At 38.8% G+C, this 20,228-nt stretch overlaps 1 protein-coding gene across 2 annotated transcripts in view; it reads right to left on the minus strand.

Annotated features, from left to right (window-relative positions):
- The window catches only part of LOC111866806 (exostosin-3), a 34,587-nt gene extending 20,660 nt beyond the window's left edge, over positions 1–13,927 (minus strand). The window contains exons 1-6 of one of the 2 annotated variants that reach the window (XM_023856080.2): positions 13,684–13,927; positions 13,330–13,600; positions 11,323–11,449; positions 8,372–8,523; positions 6,342–7,625; positions 4,030–4,245 (exon numbers count right to left, since the gene is read on the minus strand). In XM_023856080.2, coding sequence (XP_023711848.1) covers positions 4,030–4,245; positions 6,342–7,625; positions 8,372–8,523; positions 11,323–11,449; positions 13,330–13,488 — 1,938 coding nt within the window. In that variant the 5' untranslated portion in view covers positions 13,489–13,600; positions 13,684–13,927. Of the gene's footprint in view, positions 1–4,029; positions 4,246–6,341; positions 7,626–8,371; positions 8,524–11,322; positions 11,450–13,329; positions 13,618–13,683 lie in introns of both variants that reach the window. The other variant, XM_023856081.2, reaches the window with a different exon arrangement.
- Positions 13,928–20,228: the final 6,301 nt, after the last annotated feature.

The raw sequence follows: 20,228 nt of genomic DNA on the forward strand, positions 1-20,228 counted from the left end.
CCGGAAATTACATCATCTAAATCTAAAAACAAAGGATTCAGCCAAGTATAAGTAAATAAAGAAATAAATAAATTAACAGGCGAGTTTGCGAATAAGCAAGAGTCATTTAACTGTCATATTAATGTACGTGTTGTAGTGATAAGTGTGAACGGTTATCAAAGAAATGGTGCCACAATAAACCAAAACCATGTTGTACGTGTGCATTTGATCACTTCCCTGTGCTCTTCTGAGTTAAGGTCCTGTATGCGATCCTGAGGATAGAACTCCTTGCCCTACCTACTGGCTAGCATAAAAAAAACCCTGAGAAATTAAAGAGTGCTACAACAAGGAGAAGACGAGCGACGCTGCAACAGGTAAGGTGAGGCTGGAAGTTGCATCGCATCGCACAACAAGAGGAACGGTGAGAGAAGAGAGGGCACCTAACAGTGATTCTCGAGAAGCTCTAGACGGAAACAGGTGAAGTAAGAAAAGGGCGGGCATAGAATCAAAGGCCCAGGATGACAACTTCCAGGAAGTAAAGAGACGTAAGAGGCATATCAACTAATGATACCTCAGAGACAACCACGAAGACGACCAAATCAATCCCAACATCCACAGCTGTCAAGCAGGCTCCAAAAGCAGTGCCAACTCACAACTTCTTCGCACCCCTCATAGCTAATGACATGGACATGGAGACAACTGGAACAGAGAACATTGAGCAGGAGGCTCCCAGAAAATCAGGTAGGCCACCACCAATAGTGATGACTTCTACCACAAACCTAATTCGACTCCAAAGGGACCTAAAAGAACATGTCAAAGGAGAGTACGAATTCTGAAACACACGAAATGGAACTCGTATTATAACAAGAGACATGACGGACTATTCAGCCATGAAATCCTACCTGGAGACAAATAATCTCCAGTATTTCATCTTCTCTCCAAATTCTGAAAAGCCTATCAAGGCAGTAATTCGCCACCTTCCCCTAGACACGTCAGCAGAAGATATTTCCAACAGCCTTGAGGGCTTAGGCTTCAATGTCATAAATGTGAGGCAATTGACGACCAATCGAAGAGCATTAAAGGACAGACCTACGTGGAAACTCAACTGCTCTTCCTTGTTACCTTAACAAGAAATGTAAAATCTCAAGAGATATTCAAACTGAATAGCTTTAACCATATAATTATTATGGTAGAATCATACAGAGCTCAAAATGGCCTTACACAGTGCTACAATTGCCAAAACTTTGGTCATGTCTGGGCCAACTGCAAGCAACCCCCAAGATGTTTGTGGTGGGTTGTACACAATGCTGGTGACTACATTGAAGGACAGTAAAACTTCGAAACATGCGTCTATTTTGTATCAGATGTAAATAAATAGTTGCCACTATTAAAGTTCCAACCCTCGTAAAGTGAAAGTTATAGTATAAAACAAGATTAAAATTCTTCAAGTGATGCTTTACATCATCGAGTCAGTCGTTGGTTTTTGTGATTTTGTTGTGTTCCCACAGACAAATTGGAGTATTCTATATTTTGTGTATATATAATAAACTGTTTTGGAGGCTCGTGATGTGGATGTAGTAATATTAATGTTAATTTTTAGTCGGTGCCTCATCTTATAAAGTACTGTCCATTCTGTAGGGAATGTAAACAATGTTTACATTGTTACATCGTTGTTTACATTCCCTACAATACTTTGTAAGATGAGGCACGGACTATATAAATAACATTAATATTACTACTTCCACATCACAAGCCTCCAAATCAGTTTGTTATATATACACAAAACATAGAATACTCCAATTTGTCCGTGGGAACAGAACAAAATCGCAAAAACCAATAACTGACTTGATGATGTAAAGTATCACTTGAAGAATGTTAGTCTTGTTTTATACTATAACTTTCGTTTTATATAGCCTAATTTATTGTACTTTTATGCCAAATATTTTAATATAATTAATATTATTGTATCCAATCTTACTAGTACTGCAGTTCAGTGGTGTATATATTGTGACGTATTTGCGCTATGCAGGACACCCCCTACCCCGCCAGCAGTGACATAACACTTTCGGAGCATTGCCATTGCTACGGTAATATGCCAGTCAACACCCCACCCCCTTCCGTGGTGACGTGACCAAGGGATGCCGCGGTTGATATGCAGAAGTAAACAACTCCCGACAGCGTTGCTAGGCTATCTGCAAACATGGCGTCAGGCAACAACGGTACCTATCATGTAACTGTTTACTGTCATGTCCGTGCCGAGGCTAAATAAGGAGCACCAAACACAATTCAGAGTCAGTTGAGTTGATTTGAGTTGAAATGTAGCCGTCACCAGAGACAGTTGAATTGGAACAGTCACCAAGTTCAGTTGTAGCGGAAAGAAGAATACTGGAATGTGTGATTAGAAGTCATAACATGAGAAGCAGATGCTTGGCTCACAAGAGAAATAATTAGGAGTGTGTGATACAGTGACACTTGTATAACTCCCATATCCTACTGTGAATACGTGTAGACTACTGAGGATAGAGTGAATTGATTAGTGTGGAGGGTTTGTAAATTGTGTAAACCCGTAACTTTTTATGTAATTAATTGTAGCCAAGACTTGCAGGTTGTTAAACAAACCAATTAACAATCTGAACAGCATCAGTAGCAAAACACATTACAATATGTTGGCCATGATTTGCCTGATGATGGCTGTTGGTAGCCAAAACATGTTGCAGAGCAAAAATTGGCACAGACCTTAATATACGTAGGTCGTACCGAAAGTCATGAGCAACTTTTTTTTGCATGCAACCTGGGAACAAAAGGCGAAAGAGAGTACGGTGGTAGGTGGAACCAACTGTTGTGTTAACCTTGAGTGTCTTGTGACGTCAATAGCTTGCATCACGTGACCAGTATCACTCCTAACAAAATGGCTGACGATGTCGTTTCGCCAGCGTGCTGTCATCGAATTTCGTGTGAAAGAGGAAATCCCTGCTGCAGAAATTCACCAGAGCCTTCAGCGTGCTTATGGAAGTGTGTGCATGAGTGCGAGCAGTGTTCAAAGATGGGTGAAACATTTTAAATATGGGAATACCAGCATCAAAGATGAGCCTCGGAGTGGTCGTCCTCAAATAGCCTCAACTGAACACAACAAGAAAAGGGTGGATGAGATCATTCAAGATGACAGGTGCGTGACTGTGGACACAATAGCCCGAAAACTTGAAACAGGGCACAGTGCAGTACAGGAGATGATTGAAAGCTTGGGCTATAGGAAAGTTTGTATTTGTTGGGTCCTGTGGTTATTGACCGAAGACCATAAGGGTCAGCGAAAAGCCATCACCTCAGAACTACTGCAGAAATATTGAAACTAAGGCGATAATTTTTTGCTCTGTACTGTGACAGATGATGAAAGCTAGTTTCACCATTTCGAGCCTGAAACAAAATGGCAGAGTATGGAATGGAACCATTTGCATTCTCCATCAAAAAAGAAGGCAAAGACAGTGCCATCAGCTGCGAAGGTGATGGGCACAGTCAGCTCCGTCGTGCGTTGCATGATAAACATCCGGGATGAAACACCATCATCCTGCATGACAATGCTCAGCCCTATGCTGCTTGCATCACATTGGAAGCAACTGCAAAGATGGGGTGGAAAGTTCTTCCACACCTCTCCTATAGCCCTCATCTGGCACCCTCCGACTACCGTCTTTTCAGATTTGTGAAGGATCAGCAGCGTGGACAACGTTTTGAGACAAGGGAGGCAATTCAGAAAGCAGTGTGTCAGTGTCTTTGGATGGCTGGAACAGAATTTTACAGAAGGGGAATTTTCAAACTCCCAGAACGCTGGGAGAAATGTGTACAAAAAAGTGGCGATTATGTGTAAATATAAAGAAAGGTCTGTAGATTCAAGTGGTGTATTTGGTTTGTTAAAAATAAAGCATGTTACTTTACAAAAAAACTGTTGCTCAGGACTTTCAGTATGATCCTCATAGTTGTGTTGTGACAGATTTAATAAATAAATTGTAAGTTACTTAATAAACATGAAGAAAAAAGTATGATTGCTGCTAAACTTACTGTGAATGTAGAATTGAACACACTGGGAGAAGGTTCATCTTGTATGGGTAGAGGAGGGATGGCAAGCCTGTCCCTCAAGACTGCCACAACAGTATCCACTACACTCTGCACTGAGGAGCAATAACGCTCCCATATCAGACGACCCTGACGTCGTAATGATAGTAGGTCTGAATCCGAAATGGAGCGAAGGAAAAAATGCATCTCTGTGATTCGTGCCTGTAACAAAGGACTGAATGAACCATGAATTATGAACTTCTGCAAGAGAAAGACTTAACTTACAATAGGGTGTTTCCATGTCAAAGTGGATGTCTTCCCCTTTGTAAATAGGTAGAGACAAGACAAGAAAAATCACACCACTCCTGTTATCTTCAGTCACACAATTTGCAAGAAGAAAACAATCTTTTCTGAAGTCATCAAAACAGATATAAGAAAGTTAAATACACATATAAATGAAATACATTCAAATGAACTGAATCTATTTCCACAATGTTCTGTTCTTTAGTTTTTTTTAGAATACCATACAACGGACAAAGTCTAAAAACCGAATAATCCTGAGTGTTACACACCATTGTCAGAACCCTTGACAATCTACACGGACAACTCTCCCTTTATGTTTCCTAAACTTTGTATTACTGCAATAATATAGAAAAATTAAAACAGTTTACCATGTTCTAGATCATATCAGAATTAATGCATACAAAGTTGTTGCAACAAAGAAATAGTCAGCATGGAAATGATAATGCAAAAAAGGCAAAATATGAAATATTTGCTTTACTGTAATTTGCATTCATTGATTATCTTATGCATGAAATATAACTACATTATAGCTCAGTCAGCCTCTGTGGTCTAGGGGTCAGAGTTCCTGGCTACAAATCCAGAGGTCTAGGTTCGATTCCTGGTACTACCAGATTTTCTGAGAAGTGGTGGGTCTGGAATGGAATCCACTCAGCCTCATGCGGATAACTGAAGAGCTATTTCAAGGAAATAGCAGCTCCGGTCTAGAAAACCAAAATTAACAGCCATGGGGATTCATTGCACTGACCACGTAACACCCTCTATCCGCTAAAGTTGGCACTAACTTCACTGACAAGCAGTGGCTGCTTGGTCAGTATAGTTCGCTTGTGGACTAAGACCACAGAGTCTGTTTTGTTTGTGAGAGAATGAAACAAAAATTGCATTTCATATAAGATGGATGCATCTTCTTAATCATATATACTTACAGTTTCTGCTCTGGTATGAGGTATGGCTAGAAAGTTACAGGAATCCCTGCAGTGGAATACTGCTGTCACGTCCTGCCTCAAACTGTCAGTACATAACATGCTCCTTGCACTACTGCTGAGCAGTTGTGTATTTATGGTGTGTCTCACAGTACTAAATTTCATGAAAGTCCTTTCTGCTTCAACAGTATAAACATGTCCAATAATTTTTTGAACACTGTAGTATTCTAAAATATTTGGTGAAAAAAACAGCCATCAGAGGTTAAAAGTTGTTTGAAGAAGTTTACAGGAAGTCTGCAATGTTGAAGGGACAAGTTCCTGAGTGGCATACACAATTTTCTGTTGGAAGAGATGTCAGTGATCATTCTCACATGGGTTGGCGAACATCAGTGTAACCGATTAAAATGTTGAAAGACTGGGGCAACTTATTCACATGAAACAAAGAATGACTGTCAAATTGATATCAGAAGAACTGAGGCTGGATGAAAGAGACTGTTCAACAAATTTGTAAGTGGGTATTGCATCAAGGCAATACATTGACTCACAATGAAATACCAGAAAGGCAATTTCTAATGCAAAATTGGATTGATGGAACTTCATCTCTATTCTCCCAATCTGACTCTGTGTGATCTCTTTCTATTCTAAACTATAAAATTCCCTGAAAGGGACACACTTTTGTATTGCTGGAAATGGTCCAGCAGCATAAGTCACACACACAAAAAGTGACACTGGAAGATGGGTTCCAGAAGTGCTTTAAAATGAGACAGAAAAGAACAGTATTGTGTACAGTTGCCAAAAAGAAAACTACTTTGAAGAGGAAAACACAAATTAATTGGTACACCGAGTTTAAACTTATTTATAAATCACCATTGGAACTTTCTTGCCATACCTCTTACACATGAACCCAGACAACCATTTCAACTCCATTGTTTAATATAACAATTCAAGCAGGTAAGAAAGGGAAGATACTGGCAACAGACCTCCTCAAATTTCATAACAAAAAAGGAGAAAGATTTCTGTTTTTTCTCTCCTGTCATGAGTACACATCTGGCCTTTCTCACCCACTTTGATGACAGTAATGAAGCTGTAACACACCTTTGGGAGGAACAAAGCAGCTCTGTGCCAGTCTACAACTTCCCCATATGCCATCTCGAGTCGATCTCCTCCAAGCAAAACAGGTATTGCACCAGCTCTAATTGCTTCATACACACGTATCTGCACCACAGTTGTTGATACCACGCTGATATTTTTGGGAGCCATTACCAGTGCAAATGTTGAATCCTTCAAAACATTTGTTCGAGAGGACTCTGTTCCACATAGGGCCCATTCCCCCCATGAATCTGGAACCTTCCTTGCGTTGGGCAGCCAATCACCTGTATTTAACTTTTTAAATGTCTCTTCAGTGTTTGGTAAACTGACTGATAGGGAGCACTCAAAATGAAAGAGAAATCGGTCTGATGTTGATCCATATGCCATTCCCTGCAAGTGTTCCATTATAAATCTGTCAACATCATCATCAGCATCACTAACACCAGTTTTTCTTTTTGATTCAGCTATATAATCTTCCCGGTCCTCATTCAGATCTGCATCGTCCACATTATCAACAGTTTGAACAAGATTCTTTACTGTAGCTTCCTTTGTTGTGGCTAGATTTGATGAATAACGGAATTCCCCTTGAAATGAAAGGAGGTATCGCCGCCGGGCAGGCAACATGGATGGACAGTCTTGCCATATGTCTCCTCCTGGAGGACCCAAAATGGGTGGAGTTACAACATCAAAACTGTGACGAAACGTGGCTCGCATAAATGTTGACTGAATGAGAATGGCTCGTCCAGTATCAACACCAAGAAATATGTCACGGCCGCCAGTTGATGTATCCCTGCTGTCATGGATACTACTACTGCGTGCAAAATTGAGAAGAACATGATTTCGTCCATCCCCTCCCCAATATGGAAGATTGTGTAAAAGTTTTTCTTGGAGGGTTTTTGCAGGTACTTTAGTGCTGTTGATCTGAGTATTCTGTCTCCTTGGTACAGTTAATGCTTCACCAATTAAAACTAAATATATACATGCAACTTTTGGATCAGAAGTGAAATGCGGATTATAACCCAGAGTCTGTTTCAGAGTGGTTTTGACAAAACCCTCAATTTCCCAGCCTGGTGCAACGACTGGGTAATGGTCAGGATCATAAAGGAAGACAGGGAAACCAGAAGTAAGTGAACACCGGGAATAATCAAAGCAATTATACATGCGGCAAGAATGACTCTCTGTTCGTTTCTGTGGGAGAAATTTTTCTGGGGCAGAAGATGGCAGCAGTCTCCGAGGAAGAGCTAGGTCAGGAGTGTTTCTCTGAAGGGCTTCCCTCTGAGCAACTTGGGCCTACACAGAACATGAAACACTAATTAGGACACTTAACAGAGAAGATTCACTATTAATCCTAATAAATAATAAAAATAAAAATAGCCAAATAGAACTCAATAATTCATGCTAAATATGTACACTAAAATGTTATTTAATATTACATATTTTCTGTTCTTTTCTCTTTACTTTTCTTTCCCTTTTTTACTTTCTTCAGTAGCCCAGGAAAGCAGTGTGTACACACATTTCATCCATGGTGAGGCTTAATACTCCTACATTTGTGAGAGGAATGTTCTATCTCAATTAGTTTCCGGATGCATAGTACCAAACAAATTTATATGAACTCAAAATAATACATATTCGAGCAGGCTATTTTCTGTTAATATTTTTTCAATTTATACTTTTGCAATAAATAATTTATTTTTATTAAAGGCAGTTCAATACTGTCTTGCTATCTTACATTCTCTGTTCCAGGAAAATATCTGAAGGAAGGTAAGTTTCATTTAATACACATTTTACTGCATATACATAGTTTAATTCAGGTTTCATTGTATGGTTTACCCTCAATTCTGCATGCTTAACTGAAAATTTACTTAAAACTAAATTAATTTCTATGTTTTAAAAAATTGTATGAATTCTCATTAATGTGAGATTCACATTAATCAAAAAACGTACAGATCAGGGAATACCTGTACAAGAACGATCAAGGAACTACAGTTAAATGTGCAAAATCTGTTTCAATAATTAATAACCCTGCAATAACATACCTGTTCAACTGAAATTTTCAGTCGCTCAAGTTCTGTTTGCTGATGAATTAGTTCCAGCTTCAGCTCATCAATACGTTGTGTGAATCCAACCACCTCTAATTGCAACCGCTGTCTCTTGGCCTCAAGATCTCGGAGTTCTGCACTAACCGATCCTGGAAATGAAAATAAAGAAAACCATACACACAACAGACATTTACATGAAATAGTTACACCTCTTGATACTGAATGAAGCAAAAAGTATGCTGAATACTACAGAGAATTCAAGTGAAATGGATATATAGCAACACAAAGAACAGAGTGGATTACTTTTTCTTTGATCATAGCTAAAGTTATTAATATACTGAGTCATTCATTCAGTCAACAAACATACTATGATTGGTATCGTAGTGAATGGTCTTCTTGCTCAGATCTTTCAGTCTTGAGATCTGAATTCTTTCCTCCTGCAGTGAGGTAGGTATATAATTCAACAGAAAGTTTTTATAGTTGAATTCATCATAAGGAAGAAAACTTACAAAAAGTGGATCTTGGGTTTCACTTTTAAATATCCACATGATGTTCCCACAAAGTCATGCGTATTGAAGCTCGTCAAAAAGCACCAAACATTCAGTTTGTGACAACAGAGACATTATGCGACATATGTGCTAACTGAAGAAAAAGTTCAGGCAATTCAGGCATAGTTAGAGCATGGTATTCACAAATGTTAAGACACTTGCCACAAGAAATCAGTGCTTCAATGGGACATGCATTCACAGCCACAAAACTATTTAAACTTCACATATATAAAATAAGAGTTATACAAGAGTTTAAACAACCAGATTATGCAGCAAGAACTCATTTTTGTAATTACATACCGCAAAATGTAAGTTGTGGATCCATAGCTGATGTTTGTAACTGATGAGATGTGATTTCTCCTTAGCGATCATGTCAGTATACAATATAGAGATATAGTGTGAGGAAAGTCATCATGTCATTCAACAAGTATCATTGCACAATGTACAGACAGGGGTGTGGTGTGTTACATGGGTGCATGAAAATCATTAGCCTGATAATTTTCAAGAAAACTATGAAATCAGATCACTATTCAAGAAATACACTGAACCCATTCTTCAACCAACTGACAGCTGCAAAAAGACAATGTGGGTATTTCCAGCAAAATAACCCATGCACTGCCAAAGCTTTCTGGAATGAAATAACATGTGTACCTGCATCCATTTCACAGGATAAACTTCAGAATATGTGGAAGAGTTGTTTATGCACTGTGATCCATGTTTGAAGGCAAAAGAGGTCACTTCCACATTTCTTATAAAATATTGTGGAGTGTTATATGTCATCCATCACTGAGTAACAAAACAATGGAAACTGTTGAGACCGTTGCATAGGAATATCCATAGTAATGAGTGTTCATTGCGTAACGCTTTGTAAACATCCCTCCCCGCTAAGCTGTGACATCACGCAACAGGGGAGTCCATGCAGCAACTGTTGCTAGGCAATCAGTAAATACACTTTCTGTGTGGTCAGGGCGGAAGCTACATAACGAGAATACTCGTCAGTGTTGATTCAGAACTGAAGCAGTTACAAATTATGAGTAGTTGAAATGTAGCAGCCACTGAAGCCAGCTAGCACTGGGTAGTCAGTTGAAGTCTAGCAGTTACGAGTTGTTGTTGATTCAGTACTGAAGCAGTTACATATTATGAGTAGATGAAATGTAGCAGACACTGAAGCCAGCTAGCACTGGGTAGTCAGTTGAAGTCTAGCAGTTACGAGTTGTTGTTGATTCAGTACTGAAGCAGTTACATATTATGAGTAGATGAAATGTAGCAGACACTGAAGCCAGCTAGCACTGGGTAGTCAGTTGAAGTCTAGCAGTTACGAGTTGTTGAGACGTATCGAGTGAATGGAATCAAGACAGTGGAAGCCTGGAAATGACTACAGCAGAAGAAGTAAGTGGGGCAATGAAATTGTGAACTGTGTAAATGTAAGAGTGAGTGTACAATAAATTCTCTACATCAGAACCAGTGTGAAGTTATTTGTCGTGTCACATACAGCAACACATGACAATATGATATGTGCCACCATTTTACAATAATGAGTTTTAATGTACCCATATTAAAGTAATTATCCAGCTTCACTGAGCTCTGAACAAAAGTCCCACCACTCAGCCATAGCATGTGGTTTAGGAAGTCTAATAAATCAGTATCACAATACAAATATGTGAAACTGAGAAAGGAAAGGCAAAATACACTACAGATCTTCTCTAGTTGTCCTTCACCTGCAGCCGGTATAAGAGCATGCTCCTACGGAACCTTCGAAGACTTGTCCATTCTGTACGTAGGGTGACACTTGAAACCTCTCCTCCAATAGTCCTCAACCACAGGGTACTCCAACTTGTATGACTGCTTCTTTCCAGATCCCAAGAACCAGTGTCCTTCCAAATTTCACACTCAACCCTTTCCTTCCTATAGCCCTCCTTTCAAGAGGTGAATGGTGTACCGTGTGGCACAGAATGATGCTGAATGGTGCAGAGTGGTGTCATAAAATTTTCTATACATGAAAGTATAATATCCAAAACTGTCCACTTACCTAATCTCTCTATGCCCCAGATATGAACTGCCTTACAAACTTTCGTTACACTTGTAAATTCATTATGTACATGTAAATCACTATTTCAGTGCATGCACCTTGCAGGAAATCTGATGTGAGACTAAAATACCTCATAAACTGACAAATGATACACATAGTGACATAGTGGCCTCTTCATGGAGAGACAATTAAGTCATATTATGTTCTGATCGTCCCTTGTAACCACTAGAAAAATGAAATTAATATAATTCATGATGAAATAGATAAAGATGTCTTTGTGCCATAGTAATACATGCAGAAATAAAGCTCTGTGCATTCTAGACTTGCCAATCTATGATTATAATACAAACAAGAAAGCAAGAGAAAAGTACCTTTAATCCTCAACATTTCTTCTATGCGGAGTTTCAGGTCAGACGCTTTGAGAGTGCTAAAGTCTTCAAAAGCCTCCAGCTTGGATCGTGTGCGATGGACATCTCCATTTGGCACATTGCTTTCAACCTATTTACATATTAGTTACAAATGTAATCATAAAAATAATCAGACATGATTCTTAATCAATGTTAAAGGATTCAAGGGGGCACTGGCATTTAAGTGACAAATTTCAGCTCTGCTTGTATCCCTAGCAAAACAGACCGAACCACCTCTAACGATCAGCTGTTCACAGACATTTAATATGACACTCTTAAGTGCTGACACCACTCAATACTTTGGTGAGTAATAGCACTAACACATAAACAATGACAGACTCCCATTTTTTTCCCTTCTTTCATACTGAAGTGAACTCTGACAAGGTTTATTAATCATGATTAAACTGGAGTCTAAACACAGATTTTACATTGGCACCAGGATGTGTTACAAAGATTACCTTAACAAAGTTGCATATGTTCTGAAGATACATGACAAAGCCAAGTTACACTTCAAAACTTTCTGTGGAACTCAATTTCCCACAGACACAATCTTATAAATGGTAATTGGTCTAAAAGTAAAAGCAGAGAAATCTAAGTATATGTTGATGTCTCATCACCAGACTGCAGTAGAAAGTCAAGGTATAAGGAGAGCTGCTAGACCTTCTGAAAATGTGGTGAAGTTGAAATACTTGGAAATGAGAGTAACAGATTAGAATTTGATTACAGAAGAATAAAATCACAGAATACACTCTACTATTCATTTCAGATATTGTGTCTTTAAGTCCATTATCACTCACTTGCTCATAGAACTGAGCCCTTCTTGAGAAGCTGCCAACCGTGCAGCTACTCAAGAACTTCCCAGTATTTTATGGAACCTGAAGGTTCATTACTGTGTTCACAAGGGCCCTCAACTGGTCCCTGTCCTGAGCCAGATTGATCCAGTCCATACCATCCCATCCTGTCTCTCTAAAATTCATCTTAATATTGTTCACCCACCCATGCCTTGATCTTCCTAGTGGTCTCTTTCCTTCTGGCTTTCCCAACAATATAGTATATGCATTCCGCCTCTCCCCTATTCATGCTACATATCTTGCATAGTCTATCTAAAAACATAAAGATTAAAATATATAAAACCATAATTTTTGCCTGAAATTTTGTGCAAGTGTGAAGCTTAGCTTCTCACATTATAGAATGATCACAGACTGTGAGCATTTGACAAGATTTTGACAGGAATATTTGGACCTGAAAGGATAAAGTATCAAGAGTCTGGAGGAAACTACATAATGGCCAGCTTCATCATCTGTACCCCATGCCAAATATAATTTGAATGATCAAATCAAGGTTGATGATATGAACAGGGTACACACAACATATGAGAGATAAGAAAAGTGCATACAGAGTTTTGGAAGGAAATCCTGAATGAAAGAGACCACAAGGGAGACAAATATTTAGAGGGACACTACAAAAATTTATCTTAAAGAAAGAGGATGTGAAGGTGTGGAATGGACTCATCTGTCTCAGGACAGGGACCAGCAGCTGATTCCTTTGAGTACAGTGATGAACATTTGAATTTCACACAACATTGGGAACTTTTGAGTGGCTTAGCAATTACTGGTTTCTCAAAGATTCTGCTCCATGCAATTAGTTTGTTACTTTGAGATTATACAGTGTAACTGTCAATGAGAGAAGAGTGGTGAATTGGGAAGTATGAGAGAAAAACTGGTAACAAATTTGGTAAAAGCCTCGAAAACCAGCACACCCATTCTCCTTAGATTTGATGGTCCTCTCAAATATAAAATAGATAATGTTTCATCACGGTCCTTTTTTACATTTACCTTTAAATAAGGTATACAGTAACTATGGCGAGTGAGTTTGGATTTTTTGTGACCGGCTATGATTTAAAAAATGTTATTTTTAACAGAAGCAATGTAAGGAAACAACATCTTTGTAATATAAACGATAGATATATACCTTTGACAAGTAGTAATGTGTAATAAGTGGAACGATGATCAGCACAAGAGAGACTAACACGATGATACGTGACAACTTCACATGGCTCAGCCAGTGACAGAACACCTCCTTACTGCCAAGGCCATTGTACGATGATGCACCACCCAAGTCCAGTGTCATTTTGCATTAGGATGACATTACTTCATACATCTGCCTTGCATTCCACTTCATGATTTTAGTCACTGCTGTGTTACCGCATAGGCTATCACAACATAACCTTCAAGACCAAAACCTTGAACATCACCAAACCTTAAAATTACATGTATGGCAAACATTCCAGCAATTAAAGAAAACAGGGAATGTTTACCATCTTACTTTATATCTCCTTTTGTGTTTGCGACCACACAACAATACTCTCGTGTTAATTTCCATTGCGAAAACAAAACAACAATTCCCAATTCCAAATTTCTTCTCACTTGTTTCAAGAGGAGCTTGAAAATTGCCATACTTATCGATTCTTTCTCCGTTTGATGTTCTATGTGGATCGATAAATGACCCACTCTACCGCACTCTACATTAAAATATTCTTAATAGATAACAGAACGACAGTGTACAAGTAGGCACTCTATATGCTCTATATATATCGATGTATATCGATGACATCGAGGGCTGGATTCATTGTGGGTCGAGAGGAGAGGAGTCTGCGATATTTGGATTATTATTTATATTCATTGTTGATAGTGATTCTTCGAAAACTGAAGTGAGTGAACCCTCAATAACACTGACATCATCCACGTACCTCATACAGTTGCAGAAGCAACTGAAAAACGTCGTCAAGGGCGTCTTAGAGTTCCGTCACACAAGAAACTGAACCAGGGTCGTTACAAGAGGCATGGCGGTTTTCGAAGCCATCAAGTCACATTTCACCAAAAATAAACTAGCCTATTATTCCTTTTTCCCGGAATCCCAGAAGCCCTTTAAGGCAGTAATCCGACACCTCCCCATCAATACCACCCCTCAGGACATTTCAGAAGGTCTGGAAAACTTGGACTTCGACGTTGTTAGCGTCAAGCAAATGACAACAACCCTCGGATCCCAACCTGAAGAAGCAACAACCAGGAACTTCCCCTTGTTCCTGATAACCTTGCCGCGGACGGCAAAATCACAGGAAATATTCAATCTGCCAAGCCTTTGACATATATCAATCAAGGTAGCAAAGGTAAAACCACTTCATAAAAAGGGAGACAAGAAGGATATGAAAAATTAAGAGACCAATATCCCTTTTGTGTGCTTTCTTGAAAATCTTGGGAAAGTTGGTGCATAATAGGTTACTCTCCTTTTTGACAAGAAATGCCATTAAACAGAGGCCCAACATGGATTTAGGTTGAATAGGTCGACTGAGACTGCAATTTACTCTTTTCTAGCAAACATACAGGTATCAGTTGAGAAAAAAGAAAAACAGGTTGGAATTTTTTGTGATTTAACCAAAGCATATGATGCCATAAATCATGACACCTTACTTTCTAAATTACAAACATATGGGGTTACAGGTGTGGCAAACTAATGGTTTAAATTGTATTTGGCTTACTGGAAGCAAGTTGTTGAAATAAGTTGTGATGGCAAAAAATATACATCAGCCCCAAGAGAAATTAAATGTGGAGTACCACAGGGTTCAGTGCTTGGACCATTATTATTTTTATTATACATAAATGATCTGCCTCTGAATATCAATGAGGCGAGGATAGTTTTGTTTGCAGATATAAATATTTTGGTAACAGCTAAAAAGGACATATCCTGCAGCAAAAGATATATAAAGTCATGAATGAGTTATATGGATGGTTCAATGCAAATAATCATATTGAATACTGAGGAAACAATAGCAATGCCATTTCATAATAGACAAGAAAGAGATTTGGTGAAACCTCAAATCAAATTTGGCAAAATGGAGATTTCCTATAAATGTGAAAGAAAATTTCTGGGTATACATGTTGGCGAGCATATGGAGTGGAAAAGCACATATGATGTTCTTAAGCTCAAAATTTCATAAAGTTTGTTACATGATAAAATCCCTTAGGGATGTAACAAGCCGACAGGTTATAAGGAGTATTTACTTTGCTCACTTCCGTGCTTATTTGAAGTATGGTTTAATTTTCTGCGGTAGCAACCCAAAAAGTAAAATTATATTTATATTGCAGAAACGAATTGTTAGAGTAATTAGTGGTGTGAGTAGATTAGCATCATGTAGACAACTTTTTAAGGATTTAAACTTACTTCCACTACCTTGTATGTATATATTTGGAATAGTGTGCCATGTTAAACTATATTTAGAAAAGTTAGAACAAAATGACATAGTTCATAATCACAATACATGCCAGAAATTAAATCTCCATGCTCAGTTTTGGAGAACATATGCCTATAAGAAAGGAGTACTGAACATGAGAATAGAATTATACAATAAAATACCAAATAAAATTAGGGAGATAGAAAAAATGAGACAGTTTAAAAAAGTAATGAGGTCCTATTTGGTACAACATACGTTTTATTCTGTAGAGGAATATATGTTAAATTAAAGATGGTATGTTTGTGAAAGGGGGGTATTTATTTTTAATTATAGAAATTGAACTATTGTATGTTTAATGTGTATGGAATGCTTTCCTATGACAGTGATTTGACGAGGAAGGAAGAATGGATTGGTTAATTGATTGATTGATGTGAAATGGATTGAATTGGTTACTCTGTTGGGGAATTTATGTTGTCTTAAATTTTTAATATAGTTTTATATGGTATGTTGGACATGTACACAATTTGTGTATGTAGTTAAATATTATAGTATTGTTGACTTTTATACAAATAATTTGACTTGTTCTATATCTGGAGGCTGTATTGCAAAATGTGGATTTCTCAATATGAATATGAAGGTGGAGGTGTATAGAGCTCAGACTGGACTTACACAATGTCATAACTGTCAACAGTTTGGCCATGTCTAGGCTAACTGTAAACAACCTCCTCACTGTTTGTGGTGCAGAGGCGGCCACCTGCATAATGAATGCCCAGAGAAGGGAAATGCTGCTTCCACTCCATCATGCTGCAACTGCCGGCTGGCGGAGGGGGAGAAGCCACATCCTGCCAATTATCAGGGTTGCAGACATGCCAGGGAAGAGCTACAAAAAAGGAAGGAGAAGAGAACACCAAGGGTGTTCTCATCGAACCTCGTCACCGAAGGCTTGTTCTTCACGTCGGCACTACAAGACAACACAGAATAACGACCACAGGCAAACCGCGCCCCAATGGTTTGCCCTTCAGTAACAAAACAACAAAATGTACTGGCCCCTGCACTGCAGAAAGAAACAGGTCAGTCAGTTCAGACTCCACAAGTAATCAGTCATCCTCAACAATATTTTGCGGGTGGTGACTGCAGTACAGCAGATCATGACAGAGTTCAGTGGTGCAGTATCTGAGGAGGACAAAATAGTGGCAGTAGCAAAAATTTTACTAAATGTAATGAAACTAAATGGCCACTAGAGTTCATAGGCCACTCAAAGTCATAGCATTTAATGCGAAAGGCATTGGGAGGCAGCACTATGAGCTCAGTAAACAGCTGCAATATCTACACGTAGATGTGACCATGTTTTCAAAGCACATCTGAAACACCATGAGAGGTTCTTTACTCCAAATTACCACTTTTATAGAACCGACCGCTACCTGGGCATAAAATGCAGAACTGCCGTTGCAGTTAGAAAAGGTATTCCCCATAACCATGTAGACGTACCACCCCTTGTTTCAGCAGAAGCGACAGGGGTCTGCATACCTATTTGTAATAGTGAAATGCTACTTGTAACTGTTTACAAATCTCAGGCAGGGCTTGGAGTGATGCTGACATCACTGAGCTCTTAGGCTTTAGACGTAAGTCTATTTTGGCAGGTGATTTGAATGCTAAACACCCATTTTGGAATAGCAGAGTCTCAAACTCCTCAGGTGAGAAACTCATGGATTTGTTTGATATGAGTGATTCGAAATTTCAGCACCGCAGTGCGCCACTCATTATTCCACTGCAGGAAATGGTGACGTGCTGGACATTATGGTCCACCAAAATATCAGAGTATTAGATGTCATCATCTCTGATATTTTGGATTCAGATCACTTACCAGTAGTATTCCACATACTGGATCACGTTAAAATTAGGAATCTTTCAGAACCTATTGTTGTATTGTATTGTATTTATTACATGTTCCAGCACATCCATACAAGGCCGAAGCCATTAGATACGGAACCTGTCACACCACAAACTTGCTAAATCAGCAAGTAGTCAACAGAAAATTTGAAAAATGTACAGATTGGGAGCGGTTTCAAAGCCTCACTTCTGACTTAATATCGCCTAGAATCGAAATTAAATCGGGTAGAAGCAGATAAAACGGCGCGTGAATTTACAGCTTCGGCATATAGGTTGTCGACAAATAAAGTTATGCTTTCGGACATAACGATCTCCCTGGTCTAGATCGTTTGTTAAAACATAAGCAGAGGCTACAAAAACTGTTGCAAGAAACCAGTGATGCAGCGTGTAAAACAGCAGTCAACTGAGTCACAAAATCAATCAGACGAATTACCCGAAAAAAAAGACGCTTGAACGGTGGGAAACGAAGATAGGTAATGCTGAAGTCACACCTCAAGGTATATGGCCCATTGCGAAATCCCTCTTCAAGAGGGATGTACCAAGGGCACCAACTGCTATTCTTGGTGCTTCAGGCCTTAAATTTCATCCTTTCGAAAAAGCCAACGAAATTGCCAACTGTTTGGAAATTCAGTTCACGCCGCATGACCTGTATGATGAAAACCATGAAGGGCGGGTGGAGGCTAGTTCAGGCTCTGCTTGAAACCATAGAGGACAACCCCCCTCAAAGGATCAGACCATGTGACGTACAGAAATTAATAAACTCCTTGAAATTGAAAAAGGTCTGTGGAATTGACAGTATCCCAAATGAAGCCTCAGGTACCTTCCAATGCGACTAGTGGTCACTCATTTATTCAATCATTGCCTTCGACTCTCTCATTTTCCACATACTTGGAAGAAAGCAAAAGTAATAACTTTACCTAAACCTGGTAAAGATCCGAAATTCCCGCAAAATTTGCGTCCGATTAGCCTCCTGTTCACAACGGTAAAAGTATTTGAAAAAAGTGATTTTGAAATTGCTCCCAAAACATATTGAAGAAAGAGGCCTGCTCAGCGCAAGCCAGTTTGGTTTTCGTGCACATCACAGCACGACATTGCAATGCATGAGGCTGGCGGACCATGTGACCCTTAATGTCAATAACAAAATGCCTATGGCCGCGGTGTTCTTGGACATTGAAAAAGCTTTTGATACCACGTGGAACTCAGGCTTTCTGTATAAGTTATCAAAATTGCAGTTCTCAAACAGTTAGACCAAGCTTATTGGGTCCTTTCTTTCTCAACATAAATTCAGTGTTTTGGTTGAAGGCAAATTGTCAGCGCCAAGGGAAATGCAATCAGGGGTGCCACAAGGCTCGGTCCTGTCCCCTACTCTTTTCAACTTGTACATTAATCATGCCCCCCAAACACATGGTGTCTCATAATTACTAAAGCAATCAGGATTCAGGACTTAAAGTTATTGGTTTACTTTCACATGAAATATTAAATTTGATTTTCATACTACTAAAAAGACCCAGGAAAACCAAAACTATGATGTATAAAGTACTTATAAGATCAGTTCTATCTCATGCCTCTGAGACCTGGCCACTGTGAAGATCGGATGAAAGACTGTTAAGTATATTTGAAAGGAGGACCTTGAGATATATCTTTGGACCGGTGGAAGAAAATGGAATATGGAGGAAGAGGTATAACCATGAGCTATACAAACTATTTAATGACCAGACATTATTGGATTTATAAAGATGAAAAGGCTTGAATGGGCTGGACACATAATACGTACCAGCGAGAATAGAAGCATCAAGAAAATGCTTAATACTAAACCAGAAGGAAATAGGAGAGTGGGAAGACCAAGGTTAAGATGGGAAGAATGTGTGTGGCAGGACATAAGAATTTTGGGTGTAAAGAACTGAAGGAATGTAGCATCAAATAGAGAAGAATGGCGAGCAATCCTGAGGAAGGCCAGGGCTCACAAAGGGCTGTCATGCCAGTGATGATGATGATGATGACTACTAAAAAGCCCTGCTAAATAAAAATATGTTGTGGTATGTTTTCACTTATGCATGTATAGATCAATGTGCTCTAAAAGGCTGAAATATTGAATTTGATTTCCTGAGGAAGGCCAGGGCTCACAAAGGGCTGTCATGCCAGTGAAGATGATGATGATGACTACTAAAAAGCCCTGGTAAATAAATATACGTTGTGCTATGTTTTCACTTATGCACGTATAAATCAATGTGCTCTAAAAGGCTGTAAACATGTTCAATTTTCAGTGTTGTTTAGGTGAACAATGTGTTACAGAGAATGATCACTGTTATTTTTATAAGACATGGAAATTCTTTGTGAGAAGACAAAGCCATCACCTCAATTTTACAGAAAGATTAGAGAGGCCAGTTTCAGAATTTTGTTTCTCACTGCCAATGAATGTAAATTAAGGAGAATATTGTACCTAATTTATCTGCATTATCTTTCTACATGTCGCAACACTATATCTGCAAGAATAATGTTGTCTTCTGTAGACAATGCATAGACCACAGAGTCTGCAGTACTCTTTTATGTGTACCAGGCACCTTATAGAAATAAAAATACTTCAAGGATGTACGTTGTACAATTAGCATAAAAAATCTGTTCTTAAATTACCAAACAGAACGAGTTCATTGGAACACGTTCTTCATGTTAAATTACTTTTATACTCATCATAACTAGTACTTATTATCCAAAATAGCTGGATAGATTGTATAATAAATTGGAGAAATAA

Source organism: Cryptotermes secundus, unplaced genomic scaffold, assembly GCF_002891405.2.
Source record: "Cryptotermes secundus unplaced genomic scaffold, Csec_1.0 scaffold446, whole genome shotgun sequence".
In the NCBI taxonomy this organism is placed as follows: Eukaryota; Metazoa; Arthropoda; class Insecta; order Blattodea; family Kalotermitidae; genus Cryptotermes; species Cryptotermes secundus.